A 22,637-nucleotide genomic window follows, 5' to 3' on the forward strand; every position below is an offset into this window, starting at 1 on the left:
TTGGGAATGAACCACTCCATTTTTGTTATGGCAAACCACTCCAACTGTTAGATCAGCTAACAACAGCCTCTGCAAAGAGGTTTCTTGTACTTTAAAGCAACACAAACAGGTCATGTTAAAGGAAAATGATGGTGTGTGTGTGTGTGTGTGTGTGTGTGTGTGTGTGTATGTTTTTTTAACATACTGAGTAAGATTATTATATAGTTAGCTGAAGGGAAGTACAACCAAATTGTTACTTCAGAAATCTGCCTCAACAATTGATACCTCCTTATGTCAAAAAACATTATTTTTTAACCCAAAACGCACCTTATAGGAATGACATACTTCATTTTTGGTGCATCAAACCGTCTCTCCTGCTTTCTGTGAGAGACAACTGAACCAGTGGTTCCGAACTTGTAGAAAAACTGGTCCAAAAGTGGGCCGCACATCCATAATGACTGGACTGCAGATGACTCGTGAACTTCCCAGGTTTGTAAAAAACTCTTTATTGCTTTGTTTGTTTGTTTGTTTTACTTTCTTTATCTTTCTTTTGTGTGAATACTTTTTTCAGGTAATTTTCTTGTACATTTTACTAATTTCTTGCTAAATCCGGAGTCATTTCTTCTTTTGTCGCCCACTGCCTTTTTCCCATGTTTTTGAAAGAAATCAAATACAATTGCTCAGGTTTCAAGGGGTTAAACAGAATAAATAGACACGCAAAAAAATAAAATGAAAAAGCAGTGCAGCATCTGAATGTTGATTTAGATTTGAAGCTTCAAACTATTTGGTACAGCCCTTGAAAACAATGCAACGCTGACCTTATTTGCCTGAACTCAGACTGTTTTGATGCAGGTACAGGACGTACTGTGCTGTTCATTGTAATCTCACTGTCTGATCAAACTGTGTCACAAAGAACGGTATCAATTTGCGCAATAGTGAGCTCAATATGCTCTGTGACGCGACGGCTGCATGTGAGTGAAAAAAAGTGGAGACATCTGTGTTGCAAGTGCATTGTTTTGATAACAATCTGGCAGAAACATACCGTCCTAGCATTTCAAAACAAAGATGCTCTTGTCTGTCAGAGACATTGGACACACCTGGGCTCAACACTGTGGCTTTTGTTTCCTTTTCTTTGTTTTCACTACGCAACATCCCCGCAGCACATTTTCACTCACCCACTTCTGACTTTACAGATTGTTTTAGTTACTTTGTAACTAAAAAATACATATAAATAAATATTATTAAATTCAGGTGTGGTGAGGAGCTATTGAATTCTTATCAACATGGTGAACATTTCTCCCTGTCTGCAAGTATTTAAGAACATTTTAAATTTTAATGCACTTACACTCAAAATGAATTATATTTTCTTAATATAAGGATAAATGTTGCATTTGTTTTTGGTGGAAGATAAGGTTGTGGAGCCTAGAATTCTGTATGTGGATTTTCTCTGCAGTGTTTAAGTTTTTAATAGGGACATGTTGCTTCATGACAGCTTTTCTGCCTTATTTTGTTTAATTTTCTTATGTTTTTAATTTTTTTCTTTATTTCTTGTGTTTTGTCCTCATCACTGTTTGCATTGTTTATTTTGATGAGATATCTTTGCAACCCCTTATGGGCTTTTTTTTTATCTCACCTGCACAATCTGTTTTAATCTACTTTTGTTGTGGTTGTAAATTAAAAAGAAAAAATTATAAAGTATCATTCAGGCGACAATAGTCATTTTTTAAAAGCATATTTATTTACAGTATTGGTTGGGTATAAGATAAAAAGGTGTCTGGCCATGAAGAAATCAGGTACAGAATCTAATTAGGCAATACACACACACACACAGAGAGTCATAAATATTATAACTTCAGGTGAAAAACATGTCATTAGTGATGCAAGATGTTCTATATGTAGGGCGTCTTCCGGACTTCTCAACGGTCTCCTTTTTATGCGCTCACACATCCACATAATGACTTGATTACCGGGAACATTCTCTGGCCTCGCGCCAACTAACCTCATACAGCCTTCGTATGTGTTAAGAGACCATGCTTGGTGAAACAGTGACACAATTTTTCATTTTTAATTTAATTTAGAGTTGTCATGATACGAGACGGCAGGCAACAGGAAGTCAAGTTTCAAGTGTTTGTGCAAGAAAAAGCAAGCAGCAGTAGGCAGCAAGGGAAAAAAGGAAGACTAAACTGAAAAAACAAGACTTAAACTCAAACTAATCAGACAAGGGGATGAAGTGCAGGTGGAGAAAAGAGGGGAGAAGCACAGGTGAGGGGAATAAGGTGAAGAGACAGGAGAGCAGCCAACAGAGAAGGACTAATGAGGCTGATGCAGGACAGGTGTGTAGACAGACAAGTGAGGGAAAGGCAGCAAAGAAAGACATGAGGGGACAGGGAATTCAATATCCTCCTAATAACAGTGAAAACAAACAGACTAACTAATAAGCATCTTAAATCATGTTATAATAGTCTTTTAAAAATATAATTCAGTGCACTTTTAAAGGTCCAGTGGGTAGGATTTAGGGGGATATATTGGCAGAAATTGAACTTTTGTGTAGCCTTTAATCACCCAAAAATAATAGTCATAATGTTTTTTCATTATCTTGTAATAACTCGTTTATATCTACATAGGGAGCAGGTTCTCATTTATGGAGGTCATCATGATGCAACATTATGTTTCTGAAGTATGGGGCCATTCATGTTTTCACATCAGTCAACGCTGTTAAAAGCACATCTGCAATGAGCAGTACTTTAGCTGCACTGGATTTGTAATGTGAAACTACTTTTTGTTTTTTTTAGTGTTTTTACCGGTTTAAATCACCATGTCTGTTTGTTTTGGAGAGGAGGAGACCTCTTTGGATTATACAATTTATGGTAAAAACCTCTTGATTGTCTTTATCTTAAGTTATCACACGCAGAGAGACTTATGGAGTTAGCAGGAAGCAACAAGTCCATTTGCTGGATATAAAGCTACTCTGTGTGCGGGAAGCTTCCAGGTAGCATGGAAACACTGGCGTGCAGATAACTCGAGCTCTCGTTGGTCTTGCGTGAGCGTGCGTATGTGAATTTGGCTCCAACACTAAAAGCTACAGGCTAAAACAAGGCTTAAAACATGACACTAGTGAAGTTTTTCAAAACAACTTGGCACGTCGGGGCTTCAGGGTGAACAGTATGGAGACATTTGTGGTTTTATTATGTGTTATCAGAAACCTGGTCACCATTTGCCTCAATTGTTTGGGAGATGAACGGCTTTTTCCCCTTGATCTTCCGGCAGTGTTTTGTGGACTGTAAAATTTCACCCAGCTCTCCATTGGCATGAGGGTGAGCAGATAATGACTGGGTTTTCAATTTTTAGTGAACTATGGCTTTAACTAAAAACAGAAAAGGTCGATTGTGCACATTAAGTTCTTTGTGTGTGTGTGTGTGTGTGTGTGTGTGTGTGTGTGTGTGTGTGTGTGTGATCAGTGTGGCAGAACTGTAAACCTTCAGAACTAACTGCATTTTTCTTGTGGCCAGATGCTAAAGTTTCTCATGCCAGAGAGGCGGCTGATTTGTTTGCTGGAACCACTAAAACATTGCTGGTGGTTCAACATACCAAGCGTGCACATGAAGCTGTCTGCCAGTTTGAGTGACATTAGCCGAAACTATTTTGACACAGGGCCGGGTCATGCTGTAGAGTGTCTGTTTTTTGTTATGGTGACAGTAAAAAATTTATGACAGTTCAGCTGCAGGGCATGATGATACATTCAGGTCAAAACATGAATTAACCCTTTGAAACCTAAGCAAATTGGCTTGATTCCTCTCAAAAACATGGGGAGAAGGCAATGAGCAACTTAACATGAAATTACTCAAAATTAGCAACAAAAACAAACAAACAAATAACACAACAAAAACAAGAAAATGACTTGAAAATTAGAAAACATTTTAATGAAATGAAATAAAATAAAATAAGATAAAATAGGAAATAACTAAAATCGTACTAATATACACTCACATATACATATTTCTGTAACATTCCTGGACATGTTATGTTTTTCAGAAAAATAAATTTCTAGTAGTTGTCACTGTTTCCCAATTTCTTGCAAAAATAGGAAACAAACTTTACTTTCTTGTGAGGCATCTTTTGTTTTTTGTCTTTTTCCCCAAGTGTTAAATGAAATCAGACAAGAATACTATTGTCAGTCAAGTTTCAAAGGGTTAAGGGGTGCCCAGTAGCTCACCTGGTGGAGTGGGTGCCCCATGTACAAAGGCTATGTCCTTGCTGTAGCAGCTGTGGGCAACAAATTGCTTCGTTTGATTTTGTGCCAGTTGTTTTTTTTTCCTGTTGATTTAACAAGTCGCCTGTCTCATTTTATGGGGGGATTTTTGTTGTTTATGCTCAACTGTATTTTGCAAAACAGGTTTCAGTAATTATAAATGGATAGTCCATAGGTTAATGGATCTTTACCTGAAAGTGTCACAACAAAAGAACGTAGCATCCTGATAAAAAATCTGTTTGCATTGGCACAATGAATCAAAATTGGTTGTCGGATCATTTACATCCCACATCTCTTATTCTTGTTTCCTGTTTCCGTCACACGTGCCGGCTGATTCACATGGCAGCTGTCTTTGAGCTTTTGTGTGAAGAAGAGAGGAAAAAATTCCAGATTAAAGGGGAAAATATAGTTAGATTTGTTAACTGATTAAAAAAATTATATCCAAATCTAAAAACGTGCAAAGTACATTTACTTATGCAAGACACGCAAATAAAATAGCAATGTCATCCATATACGTAAAATCAAACTAAAAATAATAAACGTTTAGCAGCATTTGTCCAGCAGAACTCAAACTACAAGATCATAGGTCTACATTTCTAAATATTTTAAGTATGTCTATAGGAACAGTCTATATTAATGCAGCATTTTACAAACTATGACAAATTCACACAGAAAAAGGTGAAAAGATATAAACCACAGGGATGTGACAGTCCTGTCTTTTGCAAAAATGAAAACAGCTCGAATGATATCCAATGAATCCAACGCCCCACAAATGATGTTACGATGAATCAATAACATCTGTTTACAGGCTACAAGCAATAATCATGGCCATCTTTTGATTCATTATTTAAAAACTTCTCATGTAGTGATCATTACCTAGTCTATTTATCTCATAATAATGCCAACAGTGAGCAGCTAATGAATTTTATATTTGTTTTTTAATGATTCTCTTGGTTACTTTTTGGCTGGCAACAACTGTTCATTAACTTATCACCAGCTGTAATGATATCATCATTAGAGCGCTGCTTAAATGCAGTATGTGCTTGGCAGAGTTGCTTAATATCGGTCTGTATTACATTTCTGTATTTTACTCAATAACAATTAGTCATCAGTATGGTGCAATCCTGGGGAAACATTATTTTTATTGCATTAGTCAGTAATTGAAAATTGTCAGTGCACTCTTTGACAATTGAGTAACAGTGAGTATCTGCACTGTTGTTTCCTATGATTAATACTGTGACAAATACTTAAAAAAAATGCAATGACCCAATAGTTTTGCATTCAAAATCTTCTTGTGCACAATAGATAAAACCATTTGAAAGAATATTACTCTGATAAGCATGTTTGAGTTAAATAATGTGTTTTTTTTTTTTTTTATCTAAATACTCCCACAACTAGAGTCAGCTGATAAGAGGCCTCAAAATCTTATTTGGCATACTTTTTTTTCTGGTAAACATAGGTTGAGTCGATGCACTAAAAAACAAAATTTCCCACTCACGTATGACTACTCTTAATGCGACATGGATTTGTTTACCTCTGACAGAGAGAACAGGTTTGTCTTCCTTTTGAATGTTGTATCAGCACAGAGCTGAAGCGTGTCTAAACAGAAAAATGAAGAAATGCTGAAAAACAACAGCCCTTATCTGCGAACGTTCAGCACACTGAGAACGTCTGTTTATTTCTTGACGTCACTGTACATGCAATGATGAACATTCACATTTGTGATTAACGCACTTCTATCTTGATAACTCAACCGATATAATATCTTTTTTTAAAAAAAAAAACAAAAAACAAACAATATCACGGAGCTTAGTGCATATTACACAAAGTATTTATTCAGATTTATCCTTTATAGTATTACATTTTTAATTTTTTTTTTTACATTTGCTGATAACTAAGGGTTTTCTGTAATTCTGGACTTTTTTGTTAGCAAATTTATAAACATATGATCAGCATCTGGCTTAGATCATTATATATATATATACATATATTTAATTTATGTGCAAATTTATCCAATAAATTACTCCAGCATATCCTCATACAGTGGTTCATATTATATCTCACAGAGTTTTGTAGATTAGGTTTAGGACAAGAAACACGGTAATGACATACCTTAAAATAACTAAAAGTTATTTTTGTTTGACACAGTCCCACACACCGGTTTCTTTGGGGAAAGTCCTGTGTTTGTTTGACCCATCCACCACCCCAACCTGTTCCTTCTTAATTCCCATCAACCCACTGGTCACCATTAGTGATCACAGCCATCCCTATAGTGTGGGTTATACACAAATTATTGGCTCATTATTACGCAAGTTATTTACAAATTGTGATTGTGATGTTTGATTTCTTTAGTAGGTGTACATATGAAAAGTGCATGAGAACCACCTTATTATTCATATATCTTATACTTATACTACTTGTACCTTCTGCACTCTTACATAGCCCACCCATACATTTTAAATTACCTTCCGATCAGTATATACTTATCCAGGGAAGACAAGGCAAGGCACGGCAGGGTATAACTGTATTTCTATGGCACATTTCATACAACAGGGCAATTCAAAGTGCTTTACTGAGCATTAAAATATTAAACATATACAAGGATAGAGACTTGCAATAAAAGAGTAAAGAGGATAGAAATCAAAATTAATTATTAAATTACTTAATAGCAAAAGTAACAAAAATAACAATAGCAAATTGCAAAATTTATTAAAATTTATTATTTTGTATTCATACTAATGAGAACAATTGTTAAAGAAAAATCAACACAATTAAGCTAACTAATGATAATAAATAACAAATAATGAGAGAATACATTTCTTTTGTTTGTTTTTACGCAACTTTCATCTTCTTGTTTTTGTACTGCACCCTAGATGTCTTTTGCCTTTTCATTTCCTCTTACTTTAATGCTCTCTATATACATTTCACTCCACCATTTCCCTTATGCTAATTCTTTTTTTTCTTTTTTTTTTGATGAAAAAAAGTTCTTAGGGTCACACGGGCGCTGCACATTTTACTTCTATGTTTTGCCTCCTGTAACTCTTGCACGTGTCATACTGTTCATACTGTGCACTGAATGTAGTCTGATCTCAAATACACTCACATATCGGCTCTTTAATCATTACTCAGCACACCGGGCAAAGCGCAGTTTGCTGTATTTTTGTACATATTATTATCATCTTCTGTGCTTTTCTACAAGTTGTTTTTAGACACACACACTTTTTAACCTGAACAATGAACTGATTACATTTTGTTGCTGAATCAAAAACATGCTCAGAAGCAAAACCATAGTGGGTTGACTTTCCAGTTACAGCTGCAGCTGAGAGAACCATGCCCTCATTTCTTGCAAGAGCTCATAAATGTGAGCTCAGGTCATGATTGTATAGAACATGATTTAAAGTTAGAAAAAAGAACCAGAATAACCAGTTGGTGTGAGTGATGTGGGAAAATGCACCTGCACCCTGGGGGGGAGGAGCTAAAGGGAAATCAGGAGTGACTAATCCTGAGTTTACTGAGCATTTAAGTTGCATCCTGCACTGTTTTCTGCATCTGACGAGAACAATCAGGACAGTCAACATGACAACTCAACCAGGTAAGATATTATTATTAGATTATTGGACTACTTCAAAGAGAAAACAAAATTTGGGAATTTAAAATTTGCTGATGGTATAATATTCAAAACACATTTTGTCATTTGAACACTTTTATTTCATAAAATGGCCAACAAAATGTGCTTTGAGTTAGTTCACAACATTAATTGCATGAATGAAATTCACAAAACATTTTTTTTTTAATTTAATTGAATTCAGTACAGATATTGTACAGATGATTGAAAAATCAAGCATTGCTTTAATTAAAATTATTTTAGTTGTTCCAAAAGTCTAGAGGAAAAGGCAAGAGGGACTGTTTAATATGTATTTATTCACATTTCTCTTATATTGAATACTTTAAAAATGTTTTGCATCAGAAAATAGATTTTCAGTTCTGTTTTGTTCGACTCTTTTATTGAAAAATGCGGTTTAGATTTATTTGTGTTGTCTTGTTAATTAATGCAGGCTTGTTGATGTGCATGATATACAATTGAATCATGCATGTGCATGTTTAACTAATATAATGTGTTTTTTCCAGTCACAAACATGGCCCTTGCTGTGTCACTTGAAGAGCAGTTTAGGTGCTGCATCTGTCTGGAGAGATACACCTACCCCACCACCATCCCATGTGGCCACAACTTTTGCCTAGACTGCATTGAAGGATACTGGGATACAAAAGCCAAGCCTGACTGTCCGCTATGCAAAGAGACTTTCGACAAGCGTCCTCAACTTAGAATCAACCGATCAATGATTGATATCATCGATTTCTGTGAAGGGTTTGTTTCATTTTTCTTTTTTTAAAAACTTTTTTTAAAGCTCACTGGTTCTGTCAAATGCTCAGAAAATTTATCAGAAAAGTCAAATATTTGAAATTAATTCGGATGTAACAATTTAACAGGTCTCCAGAGAATGGCGACAGCAATGCAAGGAAAGCAGGAAGCCGGAAAAATTCCCTGAACCAACTTTTTGAGGCTGAGGAAGTTCCATGTGACATCTGCCATGGAGACAAGTCGCCATCGGTCAAGTCGTGCGTCCTGTGTCAGGCGTCTTACTGTGAACTTCACCTGACACCACACCTAAGGAATCAAGAGCTGCTGAGACATCGACTGATCGATCCGGCCACCTTTGCCACTATTCACCTCTGCAGAACCCACAAGAAGCCGCTGACGATGTTTTGCGAGAAAGACCAGAAACTTGTGTGCGTAATGTGCACAGAGAGGAACCACAAAAACCACCAGACGATCCCCGTTGAGAGGAAGAGCAAGAGGGTGAAGGTGAGACAATAAGTTTATCTTAATGTACCTGCTTTCCTCTTGCATAGAAATATGTAATATTTGTGTGTGTTTTGCAGCACATTATAATAAAACCTTTTTGGATCTTTTGCAGGTTTGTTTGAGGGAGACAAAGGCCAGCATTCAACAGATGATTCAGGCCAGATGGGGAAAAATGCAGGAGATAAAAGATAAAGTGGATCAAAGTAAAGTAAGTCATTACACAGATACACGGCATGAACCCAGTGGTCATATTTGATTGTTTTTATGTGTAAATTTATGTTTCTATCCTTTTAATCAACAGGATATCACGAAGAGGGAGATACAGAAAAACGCTAAAATCTGCGACGTGTTGATAACAGCTATCAAGAGACACCAGGCCGAGCTGGTGGAGGAGCTGGAGGAAAGGCAGCGCGAAGCTGAGCAGAGATCCAAAGAGCTGTTGGAAGAGATGCAACGGGAACTCGAAGAGCTGCAGACGCGGAGCAGCGTGCTGCAGCACCTGGGGCACGCTCAGAACCCCGTCCACCTTGTGCAGGTAAGATATCCATAGTGCAGTTTACTATTTCTGTACTGCATCTACATTTCAGGACGCTATGCTCATGAGAAAATCCTTCATTGTTTTTTTGTTTTTTTTAGAGTTTCCGGTCTCTGAGTCGACTCCCATCCACCAGGGAGTGGTCTGAGGTCGCAGTCCACTCAGACAACTGCATGGGGACGGGGACAAAAGCCATCTCCAAACTTGTGGACGTCTGCCATTATGTTGTGAACAAACTGTCTGCAGAAGGTCAGTGATTTTTTATCTATTAATAAATTGTTATCTACTTTGCAAATAGATTCAAGAGATTGTTGTAAAAATCAGTGCATGAAAATAACCGTTTTTATTTTTATTTTTTTTGCAGAAGTGGACAAGATGGATCAATACGCAGGTATGTTGATGATCACACTCTCATTTATTTTTACAATAAGCTTCATCCTTAGTTTAACTCATCCTTTTCATTGCCAGACTCATTGTTTTTCTGCTTTGTTTCTGCAGTTGATGTCACTCTGGATCCTGACACTGCTTCAGGCTGGCTGGTTCTGTCTCCGGACAGGAAGAAGGTATCGTCTGATTGATCATTAAATTAAATTTGTGCAGAACAAAGAGTCTACCTTACAGTTCTAGAGAATAGCTTGATGGCAAAGCTAGACAATCTTATGCTCTGAAGCAGCAGGTCGAGTTAAAACGGGTTGAGCTTTTGTACTTCAGTGAAATTACATGAAAATTGGAAAAGGTTGGGTCTTCAAGAGCATGTGAGAATTTGGTGCAAAGGGGCTCAAATTGAAACTAAAATGCAAATTTTTGAAATGATGATGATAACAATGGTTACGTTGATCTACAGGTGAGCGTCAGCAGCCAGAAGAGCGGCAAACTCCCAGACAATCCTCACCGCTTCAACTCTTGCGTCTGCGTTTTGGGAAAACAAAGCTTCAAATCTGGAAGATGCTATTGGGTTGTTCAGGTGAGGAGCTCAGAAACATAAAACACACTTTCAACTGCCACTACACTGAAAATAATCTAATTAAATGTGTTATAATTAGAACTTTTAGGTATATGTGACATGCACATGTCACACACTACAATGATTAGAGCCAAGCACAGAGTCACATTTGGTTTTTGCATACAAAAATTATATTTAATTTTATTACTTGTTGCGTATCCTGCAAGTTGCTATCAGGAATTGGATGTTTTTTAACTGTAAAATACACAAGAGTCAAGTAATGGATCGCAATTTCAACATCTAATCTAATATAATGCAATTTTAAGTCAACAGAAAGTTCACCATGTACTTAATTCAAAAACAGCTGGCATAAAATTAATCACAAATGTATTTTTAGCAGTTTATTTTCAGGAAGCATGCGTGTCTGACTGTTTTCTGTATGTTGTATTTCAGGTTGGAGATAAAACAGACTGGGATCTCGGTGTAGCCAAGGAGTCCATCAACAGGAAGGGGTCCATCACAGTGCGTCCCGACAGTGGTTACTGGGCAATCTGTCGGCGCAAGGGCGGCAGCCTCAATGCCTGCGCCGGCCCCTCCGTCACCCTCCAGCTCCAAGAGCCCCCACAGAAAATTGGCATCTTCCTGGATTATGAGGAAGGAAAGGTGTCTTTCTATGACGCAGAAGCAAAGACTCACATTTACACTTACAGCGGCTGTGACTTCCCCGAGCCTCTGTACCCGTATTTTAACCCCTGCGTTCAAGATGATGGGAAGAACAGCGCCCCGCTGATCATCTGTCCCATTGAAGGAGATGTCAGGGAGGGAAAACACAAAACCCCTGAGTCAGCTTTATGATGTATCATAAGAAAGAAGGACGCTAACTGTTGTTAATAACAGTTAGTTTACACCTAAATGTATTATATTCATTGTACTGTAATAGTATTTGATTTACATTAGCCTGCAACAGGCTGAAATTCATGACTTATTTTTTATGTAAATAAACACGTTGGATGCACTTTTACCGCTTAAAGTATGACAGTGAGGTTTCTAACAGCTGCTTTCCTCCAAAACCTTTGATTTGATTAATCAAATGAACCATCGCAAAATGATAACAAAATGACACACTTGTGTACATTAGTGTATATGAAATGCTTGAAATGTTGTTGAACGCATTGCAAAGCCTTTTTTTTCCATAGCTGAAATGGCCTGTGTATAACTTAAAATTGAAAAACTGAAAATAAAAGCAATGAAATAAAAGCATGAAATAGTGTTTATTAAGGGCAGTTCATTTGTTCAGAGGATATCCGACTGTGCCTCCCTCAAAAACTCATGAAGATCAGCAGAGTTTGGCACATTCTGAGCTCTGTTATTAAATTATGGAAGACGCAACATTTTCTCCAGATTAATGAAATTAAATCGAAGACTCTTTGTTTGCATTAAGGCCATACACTACACTTTTATTAATTCAACTGTTATTTAAATCTAAGAGAATCATTGTGGGTATTTTCAATTACTTTGAGAGCACAGAAAACATAAAGAACAAACCATTCACAACAGTCTGAACACCATTAAAAACAGTTACATGCAAAAGCAGAGAAATAAATATTTTTTGTCACTGAAAAGTTACAGTTTTTTTACAGATTTTTGCAGGATGCACCAGAGGAAGGAGAAGGAGTTTATGATGATCCAGTATTTCTTTGTATGAAGAAGGAAACTTGTAAATACTCTTTTTTTTAGTCACAATTACTTATGTAATGAATCAGTACAAAGTATGTCGTTATTCTACTTTTTATTGACCTACATCAGACCAGCTCTTGCATAATGTTGGACCACACCTATGTGCTTTTTCGGTTACACAATTAAAACGAAACAGTCATCTGAACAAGCTCACCAGCTGCTTTGCAACAAATCAATATTTTTACAGAGAACATTGTAAAGCCATGTTCACCTATCCTCTTTAAGTATGCGCATTTTTTCCAATCAAAAATGATGATGATATTACACCGACTATTTCACAAGAGAGCTGAAATGTCATCTTGTGCACTGTGTCGTACGTGCTCTCTCCATAGGCTGGGGGTGATTGTTGGTAATTTTGATTGGTTGTGTTGGTACAGTACTTATTTAAGAGTTTAGCAGAAATACAATCTTAAGGGCTGTCACTTTATGTAAGAGATGAAAAGTTTTTTTAGGATACAGAAAGAACTTAATGACAATGGAAATCTAGTATTTCTTGAAAGATGGAGACTCATACCTCAGCAATTAATCATGTCATTGCAAAGTAAATAGTGATATAACTGACCACAAAACCACAAGCACTCAGTGTCGCGCCACACCTGTGTGCTTTTTCAGTTTAGCAATTGAAACAAAACACTCAAAGGAGCAAGCTCGATGCTTTGCAACAAATTATAAAAAAGGATTTTTTTATGAACATTGGTAAACCATCTGCCTTATTTTGCCCTTTATCTGCCCTGTAAGGTATCATCAGCTTTTTTTATTATTATTATTTTCACTAAAACATACTGTGAATGTGTGAAAGACCTATGTTTTTGTTGTTTCAAACAAATATTTTAAAAAAGCAGATGTCGTTGGGACTGGGATCTCGGTGTAGCCAAGGTGTCCATCAACGGGAAGGGGTCCATCACAGTGCGTCCTGACAGTGGTTACTGGGCAATCTGTCGGCGCAAGGGCCAAGTCAAGTCAAGTCAGTTTTATTTATAGAGCCCATTATCACAAAACATGGTTTGCCTCAGAGGGCTTTACAGTGTACGACATCCCTCTGCCCTTAGACCCTCACATCACCCAAGGAAAAACTCCCGAAAAAGAACCCCTGTAACGGGAAAAAAAAAAAAGGAAGAAACCTCAGGAAGAGCGGTAGAGGATGATGAGGGATCCCTCTTCCAGGACGGACAGACGAGCAATAGATGTCGTAAATAGCAAATGAAATACAATCATGGCAAAAAAGGAAAGAGAAAGAGAGAGGGGAGAGAGCGGGAGAGAGGCACGGCAATAATAGAAACAGATGCATGTCATATTACAATAATGGTAGGTGTGAAATTAGTATTTGCACTCTATGATGATGTTGAGGGAGATGATAACAGTCTCATGCATATGTTGAAAGGGAGGTGTCCAAGGGCAAGATCACAGCATCGGCGCAACCAGGACCAGACCACGATCAGGGCGAGCGGGGGGCACAGTGTCAGTACAGCCACAGCACGAGCACAACCAAAGGCAGCATCACAGCATCAGCACAGCGATCACCACGGTCAGGCAGAGTCAAGGTTACGGCCAGGATCCAGGAAAACTAAGAAACAAGGGAGCAGGAACGGAGTTTAGCAGAAATACAATCTTAGGGCTGTCACATTATGTAAGAGATGAAAAGTTTTTTAGGATACAGGAAGGACTTAATGACAATGGAAATCTAGTATTTCTTGAAAGATGGAGACTCATACCTCAGAAATTAATCACGTCATTGCAAAGTAAATAGTGATATAACTGACCACAAAACCACAAGCACTCAGTGACGCGCGCACCTGTGTGCTTTTTCAGTTTAGCAATTGAAACAAAACACTCAAAGGAGCAAGCTCGATGTTTTGCAACAAATTATAAAAAGGATTTTTTTTATGAACATTGGTAAACCATCTGCCTTATTATTGCCCTTTATCTGCCCTGTAAGGTATCATCAGCTTTTTTTATTATTATTATTTCACTAAAACATACTGTGAATGTGTGAAAGACCTATGTTTTTGTTGTTTCAAACAAATATTTTAAAAAAGCAGATGTTGTTGGGAAGACACATTATCACTGAACATTTTGCAAACTTTATTAAAAGTGCTTGCTCGTTTGATGTCCTTGATGTTTTTAAATCATCCAAGTGGCATCGTATTTCAGTTTAAACACATTTCTTTTTGCAAATTCATTTTCAGAACACAGATCTGGGTGTAATCATTTATCCAGTCCCATCATTTCAGACTCAAACCATCAAAACTACGCAATCTTTTGCATATGAAGAGTTATTCTTCCAAGTCTTGAGACACCTTCATTAAAGTCTGGGCTTTTTGGGAGGAAGTTCAACCAGCAAAATGTTCTGGTCCCTCACAGAAAGGATATATAGCAGTTTGTGATGCAGCCTTTCAGTTCTGCCATCAGTTCTGTGGTATCTGAGGTAAAGGAGATGGAGGAAGAGGGAGGGGAAACGATACAGCAGGGGGCCAAAGAGCCGTGAGAACAGAAGGACCGCGATGCTCATGATGTGATTAAACGTCTGCTCGAACACAGGGGTTCCCTGGAACAGAGAGAGAGAGGGATGGGGAAAGGAGAGGGAGAGGAAAAGATAAAGCTGAAGGTAACGGGAGAACAGGGCTCTTGGGATGCTCTAACTTTACTGAAGACAGCTGGGTTTTGTAAGTCGCTGCAGAGGCAACACTTTAAGTGACAGGTGGGTGTTTTAAAGCCAATATTTTAAAAGAATAATAATAATAATTTCTGTATGCATGTATCAAGAGTCACTTTTTTGTAAAAATGCTTGTACTTTTTATTGTTGAAGGTGTTGATTAGGCACAAATTCTGAGGATTTATCTAATTGCAAAATGAAAGATTTCTGTATTTTTACTTAACCCCTGTAGTTTAAAGTAAAAGATTGTTTTAGCATTTATTTAAGGATAATGCTTTCCTGTAGTGCATGAAAAGTCAGCTGCTGAGTGAATGATTTATTATCAACACTTAACATAATGCTTGAGCTAGTATTGTAATATCTTTATTTATAGCATGTGGTCATGGGGGTTTGTGTAAAGGAATTCAAGTGCAGAGATTTAATTGGAAAGGTGCAGAGGAAGAGGGAGTGAGAATATTTACCCACAGATGGCCTCTCGGTGGTGGGATTGCAATAGTCCGCTGTCCCCCCTCCTGAGTCCAGCTGGCACTAACGCACCCTCTTACTGGCCAAAACATTACCTCATCACTTCTGCTTATTTTCCTCTTTAGCGTAATTATTTTGCTCTTAATATCCACTGCCATTCCCCTACTCATCTTTTTCTTGATTCATTATTTTCTGTTTTATTCAGCCTGGGTCAGAGAAACCATTTTAACTGTTTTTGTCTCTGCCAGATGCAAGTGTTTTAAATTCAATTTTTCATACAAATGCATGATCACACACAAACATTTACACATTTTACATAGGCAAACATATTCACATACCTATGGATGGATTACTGAATGGGTTTATCAATGTGTCAGGGTCCCTATGACCTTCACCTGCAAAATGTCACTCAAAGAGACATATGCAGACCAAGAGAAGACAAAAAGATCAAAATAAGACACTGAACAACTACAGAGATACTTACAATGACTACAAGGCAACACAAAATGACCACAAAGAGACACAAAATGACCCCAAAGAGATACAAGTCAACTGCACAGACTCAATATGACCTAAAGAAAGACACAACTACCACAGAGACACAAAATGACCACAAAGAGTTAAAAGGTGACCACAAAAAGACTCAAGATGACAACAAAGAGACGCATAGCAAGTACAAAGTGACACAAAATGACTACAAAGAGACTCAAAATGACCACAGAAAGATACAAAAAGACTACAAATAGACTCAAAACGACTACAACATTACACAAAACTACTAAGAGACACAAAATGACCACAAAATTTAAATTACCCCAAATAGATATAAAATGACTAGACAGATAGATGCAGAACAACAACAAAAAGAGGCCAAACAGCTGTAAAGTCCGTGTATCTTGCTCCTATGTTGGAGAGACTGTGTTGCCTTTTGCATGTTTGAGCCCACTGTTATATACTCTGCCCATTCAGTAATGCAATAATTTTAATATGGAAAATGGAAAATATGAAAAATATTTATCTGCAAAATTGTGTCCATATTTTCAAACAGGCCTGAAGTCTTGACAGTCATCAAAACAGTTTGGATTTTGTTTTCCTGATGGCCATTTTTGCTGCAGTGTGAGGAACTGGATTACCTCCAACTATACGTATAAGGACTTCCTGTCTGCTGTTAAGGGACACTGCCATCTTGGTGCCAACTAACAGTCCTCCCCAAAGAGACTCCAACTCCACTTGCTGTTGGCAGGATCAGTTGAGGATTACTTGAATCATTTAACGTCCCATGAGTTGCTGGGTTGAAGAGTTCTTTCCGGGTGAAACTATGATGATGCTGTTAAAGTGAGGTGTTCCTCAAGAAGACACGTTCTCACTGACATTTTGTCACTGTGCTCCAGAAACACCCGATATTTGCCCTCATTTGGAACTATGCCCTACCCATTTTCTCTCTCTCTGCCCTACCTTGCACCACGCTCAGTCTTTTTCTTTGGACTTCTGCTTCTGGTCCACTGGGGGCCCTCGGAGGTCAGTTGCCAGAATGACACGGAGCCAATCGTGCTGGAGGGAAAGTGTTTGGTGGTATGCGACTCCACCCCTTCTGCGGAGCCATCGGGTAACGCTCTGGGCATGTCGGTGAGGTCAGGAACCGGTCGGGTGGCGTTTTCAGCCATTCGAAATACTAACCATGAACCCTCAGAGATGAGCAACCGCACCATGACCATCTACTTTGACCAGGTGGGTTTCTATTGGGTATTGGTCACACAACTATTTAAAAAGCATAAAGTAAGATGTTTACCATTCCATCCTTCAAATAAATGATAACGGTGATTTAGTAGAACCAAACAGAGGCACTTAAAATACAAGTTTTTCAAGAATAGTTCACCCAATAACAGTATAAACTGCACATCATCACCCTGGGATCTCTATGGTCCGAGAAAGTTTTCTGTTTAATGGTGTTTATGAGAGTGGAGCACCCAAAAATTTCAGCATATGAGTGCAAATCATAGGCCAAACAAAAGACAGCAATCAAAAATAAATGTTCGAAAAATGTTCTGAAAAAATCATGTGCAGCATTATCAAAGTATCCATTTGTGATATTCATGGAAATCCAAACAACTATTTTCAATAAACCATTGTTTAACAAAGCATTTCCAGATTATTACTCTGATTGATCCAGAAATGCTTTGGGATGTTTTATAACCCTTTCTTGCTGTCTTTTGTTCTTCATATGTTATGTCATTACCTGCATGTTTCAACCTGCCATTGTCTTGCATCAAATCAGTAGTACCCAACTGGTTCTGTCTGGCCGTGTTCTCACCTAACGTCATCCAGTGGCGAGTCATGAGGATGCAAAAGGTGGCTTTTGTGCCAGCACTGTCAAAGCGGTGGTATTTGACAACTTTGGAACGAGAATGGGCTGCAACATACAGCCTAGTGGGCTTTTGGCTGTAGTCTTTGCGGTGTGGTCATGTGCAACTTTTTGGCTGAGACATGGGCAACTTGAGGGGATGCAACAGTTGACTTTTCTGCGCTGCCTCTTTGACGTTGGTTTGGTATGTCTGGGCCTTAATGTGCCGAAGGGTGTGACAAAACGGCAGTATCTGGTACCCTGGGAATGAGAGTCGGCTGTTTTACACTTTTAAATCTTCAGTGCATGGTTAAAACAGTCCTTGGAGTTTTGGAGGGAAAGAGGAAGTTATGTCATCAGCAACAACTTATTTCACAACAACCCATACAGTAATTGTTGGGTAAGTCCAATGAAAGGAAAATGGTGGACTGTCCCTGCTGTCCGTAAACAGGCTTGATTACTGGCAGTGGCTGATCACATGCAAAGAGTCCATTGTATTACTGCCGAGAAATGCTTACATCACAAACGGTCGATGCTGAGTTTTTGCCAATATGTGAGTCAGTGTTGTTACATGCTGGAAGCTGTCATAATGTCATCAACGTTGCATGTGGCAGGTCATAATTAAGTGTTTATTCATAGGCCTGAAAGAACTACATACACAGGTCCTGGGTGGGGACATTCAGGTATTGTGAGCAATGTCTGGAGCTCTGACATGATACACAATACAGACCAATAATGATTTACTATGTCTTGTCTGTGTCCTGTTGTTGGTCCACTCAAAAGTCCTGCCAGAACACCCTCTTCATGTCCTCCATTTCTTGTTCTCCTGACCATGATTTAAAGCTGAACTTTCCCAAAAGACAGATTTTTGATCAGATATTCCAAAAATGTAGCCAATGAGTGGTTCTGCTCAGGTTGTGGTGTTCCTATCTTTTTTCTTTATCTCCTCTTCTTCTCAGATCCTAGTAAACGTTGGCAGCCATTTTGATCCAGCGAGGAGCATCTTCGTGGCCCCGAGAAAAGGAGTCTACAGTTTCAGCTTTCATGTTGTCAAAGTTTACAACCGGCAGACAATACAAGTAAGAACCTAAATGATTAACATTTTAAAGATAATGTGTATTTCCTTTGGAGAAAAAAAATCCCAGCAAAGCACATATTTTTAAAATCTTAGCATACTGTACAGTTTAGGCTATAAACAGCTGGCCTGATTTTGTACAGCAACAAAATCCACCTAGCAGCACAGAGTGCACTGATGTGTCTTTTAAAGAAATGTGATATGACAGAAAATAGTGGACATTGGAGGTGCTGGTAGGCAGATTTTGTTTCCTTTGGATCAGGGATGTAGTGCTATTTGTATAAGTACATAAGCACACCTGTGACTAGCATGAATAATATTTGGTTAGTTTCAAAGGTTATCAAAGCTAACCACCACTCCTTACATTTATATGATGTTAGAAAAAGTCGGACTATTGTGATAGTCCAACTAAAACTGGACTGTGTAAACATGTTCGTCCAGCTGAAATCGGAAGCCGAATTTCTTAAAGTCGGACATACACACCTTAATGATGCAGTTGGGGTCAATTTACTCTTTCATGTATATGCTTCAACTAGACCTAAACTGTCCTTGGCATTCTGCACATGCTCCATAGTCCCTGCGCTAGACTTTGACCCAGACGTCAAACTGTGTAAATTTGCAGATGAAAGCCAGGGAGAAAAAAAAAACAAAAGAAAAGGAAGGGAAGGGGAAAAAAAGACGAAGGTAAAGACGAAAGCTGAAAAGCTTTCACCATTTGACATGTAACCCAATTTGCCGCTCGCTAACTTGTTCGCTATGTGACGAATAGGTCAACTATAAAAAGGACATATTTCTCAAAATGTCAAACTAAAAAGTAATTTGAATCTTTGTATTTTTCAGTTTTAATCTGACAGTCACAATGCAGATGCTGGCTCACATAGGCCTACATAGCTGTCATGGCAGCTGCTCAATACCCTTGTACCTTTTAACTGTTATTTACATAAATCTATACAGTAGGCTACTATAAAAATTCTCTAGGCGATGGGCATACAAAACCTTTCTACAGCTGCAGTATACATGAATAAATTGGATTAAAATCAACAACATTATAGCATTTCAGGTCCCAGTTTTCCTGTCTTTACTATCTTTCTCCTTGCCTAAATTTCTCAGGTGAGTTTGGTTCTCAATGGCTGGCCAGTGATTTCAGCCTTTGCAGGTGATCAGGACGTGACCAGGGAAGCTGCCACCAATGCCGGGCTGGTGATGATGGAGAGAGGGGACAAGGCATACCTCAAACTGGAGAGGGGGAACCTAATGGGAGGGTGGAAGTACTCCACGTTCTCTGGGTTTCTGGTGTTCCCCTTGTAGATTAAGGCTGAGGTATACACAGCTGTGTTTTTGTCATTGGATTCAGTCAAACTGATCTGATGCATCAGCATATGTATTAAATGAATGGTTGAATTCACTCAGCAGCAAATAATCCTGAATGTAATTTCCATTTCTATTGCACTTTTATGACTCACTGTGGTCTGACTGTAATGTGTCGTCATGCTTGCTTACACCAGCCTGTCAGAGGTTTGTGATTTTATTTTATGCATGAAAAACAGGATGGTAAATCTTTGTGGCAATAAATATTATTGTATCTGTTCTCTGCCTCTTTCCAAATCTATTCTTTCATCTCGCTGAACTACATTTCCCATAATTTTAGGGCTTTGGGGGATTCAAACCGGAAGTGCATTGTTGCCATGGAGTGCGCTAACTTGACCCCCTGTGCTTCTTTTTTAGCTTAATTTTGTTGACATTTCGGGAAAATTGCTCCAATTAAATTATGCCGAATTAGTTATCAGAAGTTCATGTTTGCATTGTACCCATATATGTAGAGACAACTATCGCTGGAGACGTTTGTTACTGAAGAAAAGTTAAAAATGTAACGATTCTCAGGCAAGTTCGGCGGTTTCGAGCAGTGTGGTCTTTCCTGTGATTTCCAAGCGGATTTATGGGCTTTAATCCAAGGTCGACATCGGAGATAATGACATCCTTAAAAATCGTAAGTCACATTGAATTCAAAAATATGTGTTTCTTGTCTTCGGGTTCAGATTTGATTTGAGTTGTGTGACTCAAGAAGGGGAGTATTACTGTGTTTTTTGTTGTTGTTTTTAGCCAGCTAGCTAAATTACTAGCTACCACACAGTGTACTGGAAATAAATACGATATAAATATAATAAATATTTTTCGCGGTGAAAAAAATAAAGTAAGAAATTGAAAAAAATATACAAAAAATAAATCGAAAGGGAAAATAAATGAATTAAAAAAGCAATTAATTAATGAATTTAAATTGAGCTTAAGGTAAAGTTTTTTAAAAGAGTTTATCAACTAAAAAAAATAATAAGCTCGTTGCCGTTTTTTTTAGCAATTGATTGGAGGTGAAGTAAAAAATAATCAAGCTTTTTATATATTTTAGCAATTACATTTGGTATTATTTATTAACTTTTCAGTCATTACTGAGGTGACATAAATTAAATAAATTGCAAAACTGGTTACTTTACTGTTTTGTTAAGCAATATTACAAAGCTTTATGTTTATTTTCACGCTCAAATTTAGTATCATTTATTGGTTATTCAGTTATTTGTAATTTAAAGTCTGATTTTTGAATATTAGTATTACTATCATACTTCATAGCATTTTATCTTGCACAGTTTTTCTATTAATCATTACCATAGAGGCAAGCAAACTTACTAATAGTAAACAATCTCATGCAAACCAAGAAAAGCCACACTATTTATTTTTTAACAATGTAACTTATTATATGCATGAAAAGATTTACTGATACAGTTTATTCACCTGACATTGACAAGGATATGCTCATGCCCTTGGTTAAAGCTGACATTTACGTCCTCAAAAACACCTGCACTACACTTTACATACTCTATAAATCACTTTATGCAGGCAGACTGTTGTTCTAAAAATAGCATGCATCCCTGTTGAGTTATATTAAGAGTATGTGAGGACACTGCAAGATTTTAACCCCTACATGTCAACACTCCACTACTGACTGTTGAAAATAAAGTTTAAAGATGAAAACTGTAGATTTATTGTATAAAAAAAAAAAAGAATAAGTAAACTACACATACATTCTTGTGTGAATGTGTCATCCTGGTGACACACAGCGTGTCTCTGCGGAGGATCCGGTGACAGATGGAGGATTGGCACTAAAGGAAGGGGTCCAGTGCCAGATGCCTGCTGAGATCACACTGGACCATCACAACCGATTAGTCTCAACGCCCAGGTGCACAGCAGAGGCCTGTGTTAGCACTTTGGAGATTCGTGTATGGAGTGCAAAACAATGTTAAGATTTTGGATCCAAAAACAGATAAACACCAATTAATAAATAACAGAAAATATCATAAAAGAAGTTTTAACATTTAAAGTAAAATTAAATCATAATTTAGGACATTTTTAAATAAAAATGAATGTTTATTTTGATTTTTTTTCCCTTTCCTGTGATAAACAAAATAATGCATTAACTGGATCTTTCTTGAAAAAAACAAAAAAAAAATGCTGTTTTGTTGGGGGGAAAATTAGTAGTAAATTATACATTTTCAGCACCAACAGAAGTGATTTGTTTGGAATAAACAGATAAACACAGAGTGAAAGAGGCCAAACAAAAAAATAAAGAATAAATACAAGAGTGCCACCTACAGACGCTCAATGAAAGTTGCCAAAACGATTGACAGATTACAGAGAATAAACACCGCATGGCTTTAAACATGTCAACAACAAAACATATCAAAGAAACAACTTTAGGGTCTGTGCTAAATTTATTGAGGTGGGGAGAGGGGTGCAGCTTATATTTATT

The 22,637-nt window shown here is 37.6% G+C and overlaps 2 protein-coding genes across 2 annotated transcripts; both read left to right on the forward strand.

Moving 5' to 3' along the window:
- Positions 1-7,734: 7,734 nt before the first annotated feature.
- On the forward strand, positions 7,735-11,467 carry LOC121962237 (E3 ubiquitin-protein ligase TRIM39-like). Its single transcript, XM_042512461.1, has 10 exons — positions 7,735-7,820; positions 8,357-8,594; positions 8,717-9,092; positions 9,205-9,300; positions 9,394-9,627; positions 9,729-9,876; positions 9,992-10,018; positions 10,126-10,190; positions 10,472-10,591; positions 11,024-11,467. Exons 1-10 carry the CDS (start codon positions 7,805-7,807, stop codon positions 11,423-11,425), a joined length of 1,722 nt encoding a protein of 573 aa, XP_042368395.1. The 5' UTR covers positions 7,735-7,804; the 3' UTR covers positions 11,426-11,467.
- A 3,373-nt stretch (positions 11,468-14,840) lies between these two features.
- Positions 14,841-20,820, forward strand: si:dkeyp-74b6.2 (cerebellin-1). The gene is made up of 4 exons (XM_042512458.1): positions 14,841-15,005; positions 16,474-17,153; positions 18,726-18,845; positions 19,952-20,820. The coding sequence occupies exons 2-4, from the start codon at positions 16,848-16,850 to the stop codon at positions 20,147-20,149; spliced, it is 624 nt and encodes a 207-aa protein (XP_042368392.1). The 5' UTR covers positions 14,841-15,005; positions 16,474-16,847; the 3' UTR covers positions 20,150-20,820.
- Positions 20,821-22,637: the final 1,817 nt, after the last annotated feature.

This window comes from Plectropomus leopardus, chromosome 23 (genome assembly GCF_008729295.1).
Source record: "Plectropomus leopardus isolate mb chromosome 23, YSFRI_Pleo_2.0, whole genome shotgun sequence".
NCBI classification, from domain to species: Eukaryota; Metazoa; Chordata; class Actinopteri; order Perciformes; family Serranidae; genus Plectropomus; species Plectropomus leopardus.

Coding starts and splice junctions, on each gene's coding strand:
- si:dkeyp-74b6.2 (XM_042512458.1), top strand. CDS start 16,848: ATGCCCTACCCATTTTCTCTCTCTCTGCCCTACCTTGCACCACGCTCA. Junction 17,154..18,725: donor TGACCATCTACTTTGACCAG/GTGGGTTTCTAT, acceptor TCTTCTTCTCAG/ATCCTAGTAAACGTTGGCAG. Junction 18,846..19,951: donor ACAACCGGCAGACAATACAA/GTAAGAACCTAA, acceptor TAAATTTCTCAG/GTGAGTTTGGTTCTCAATGG.
- LOC121962237 (XM_042512461.1), top strand. Junction 8,595..8,716: donor ATCATCGATTTCTGTGAAGG/GTTTGTTTCATT, acceptor ACAATTTAACAG/GTCTCCAGAGAATGGCGACA. Junction 10,191..10,471: donor TGTCTCCGGACAGGAAGAAG/GTATCGTCTGAT, acceptor GTTGATCTACAG/GTGAGCGTCAGCAGCCAGAA.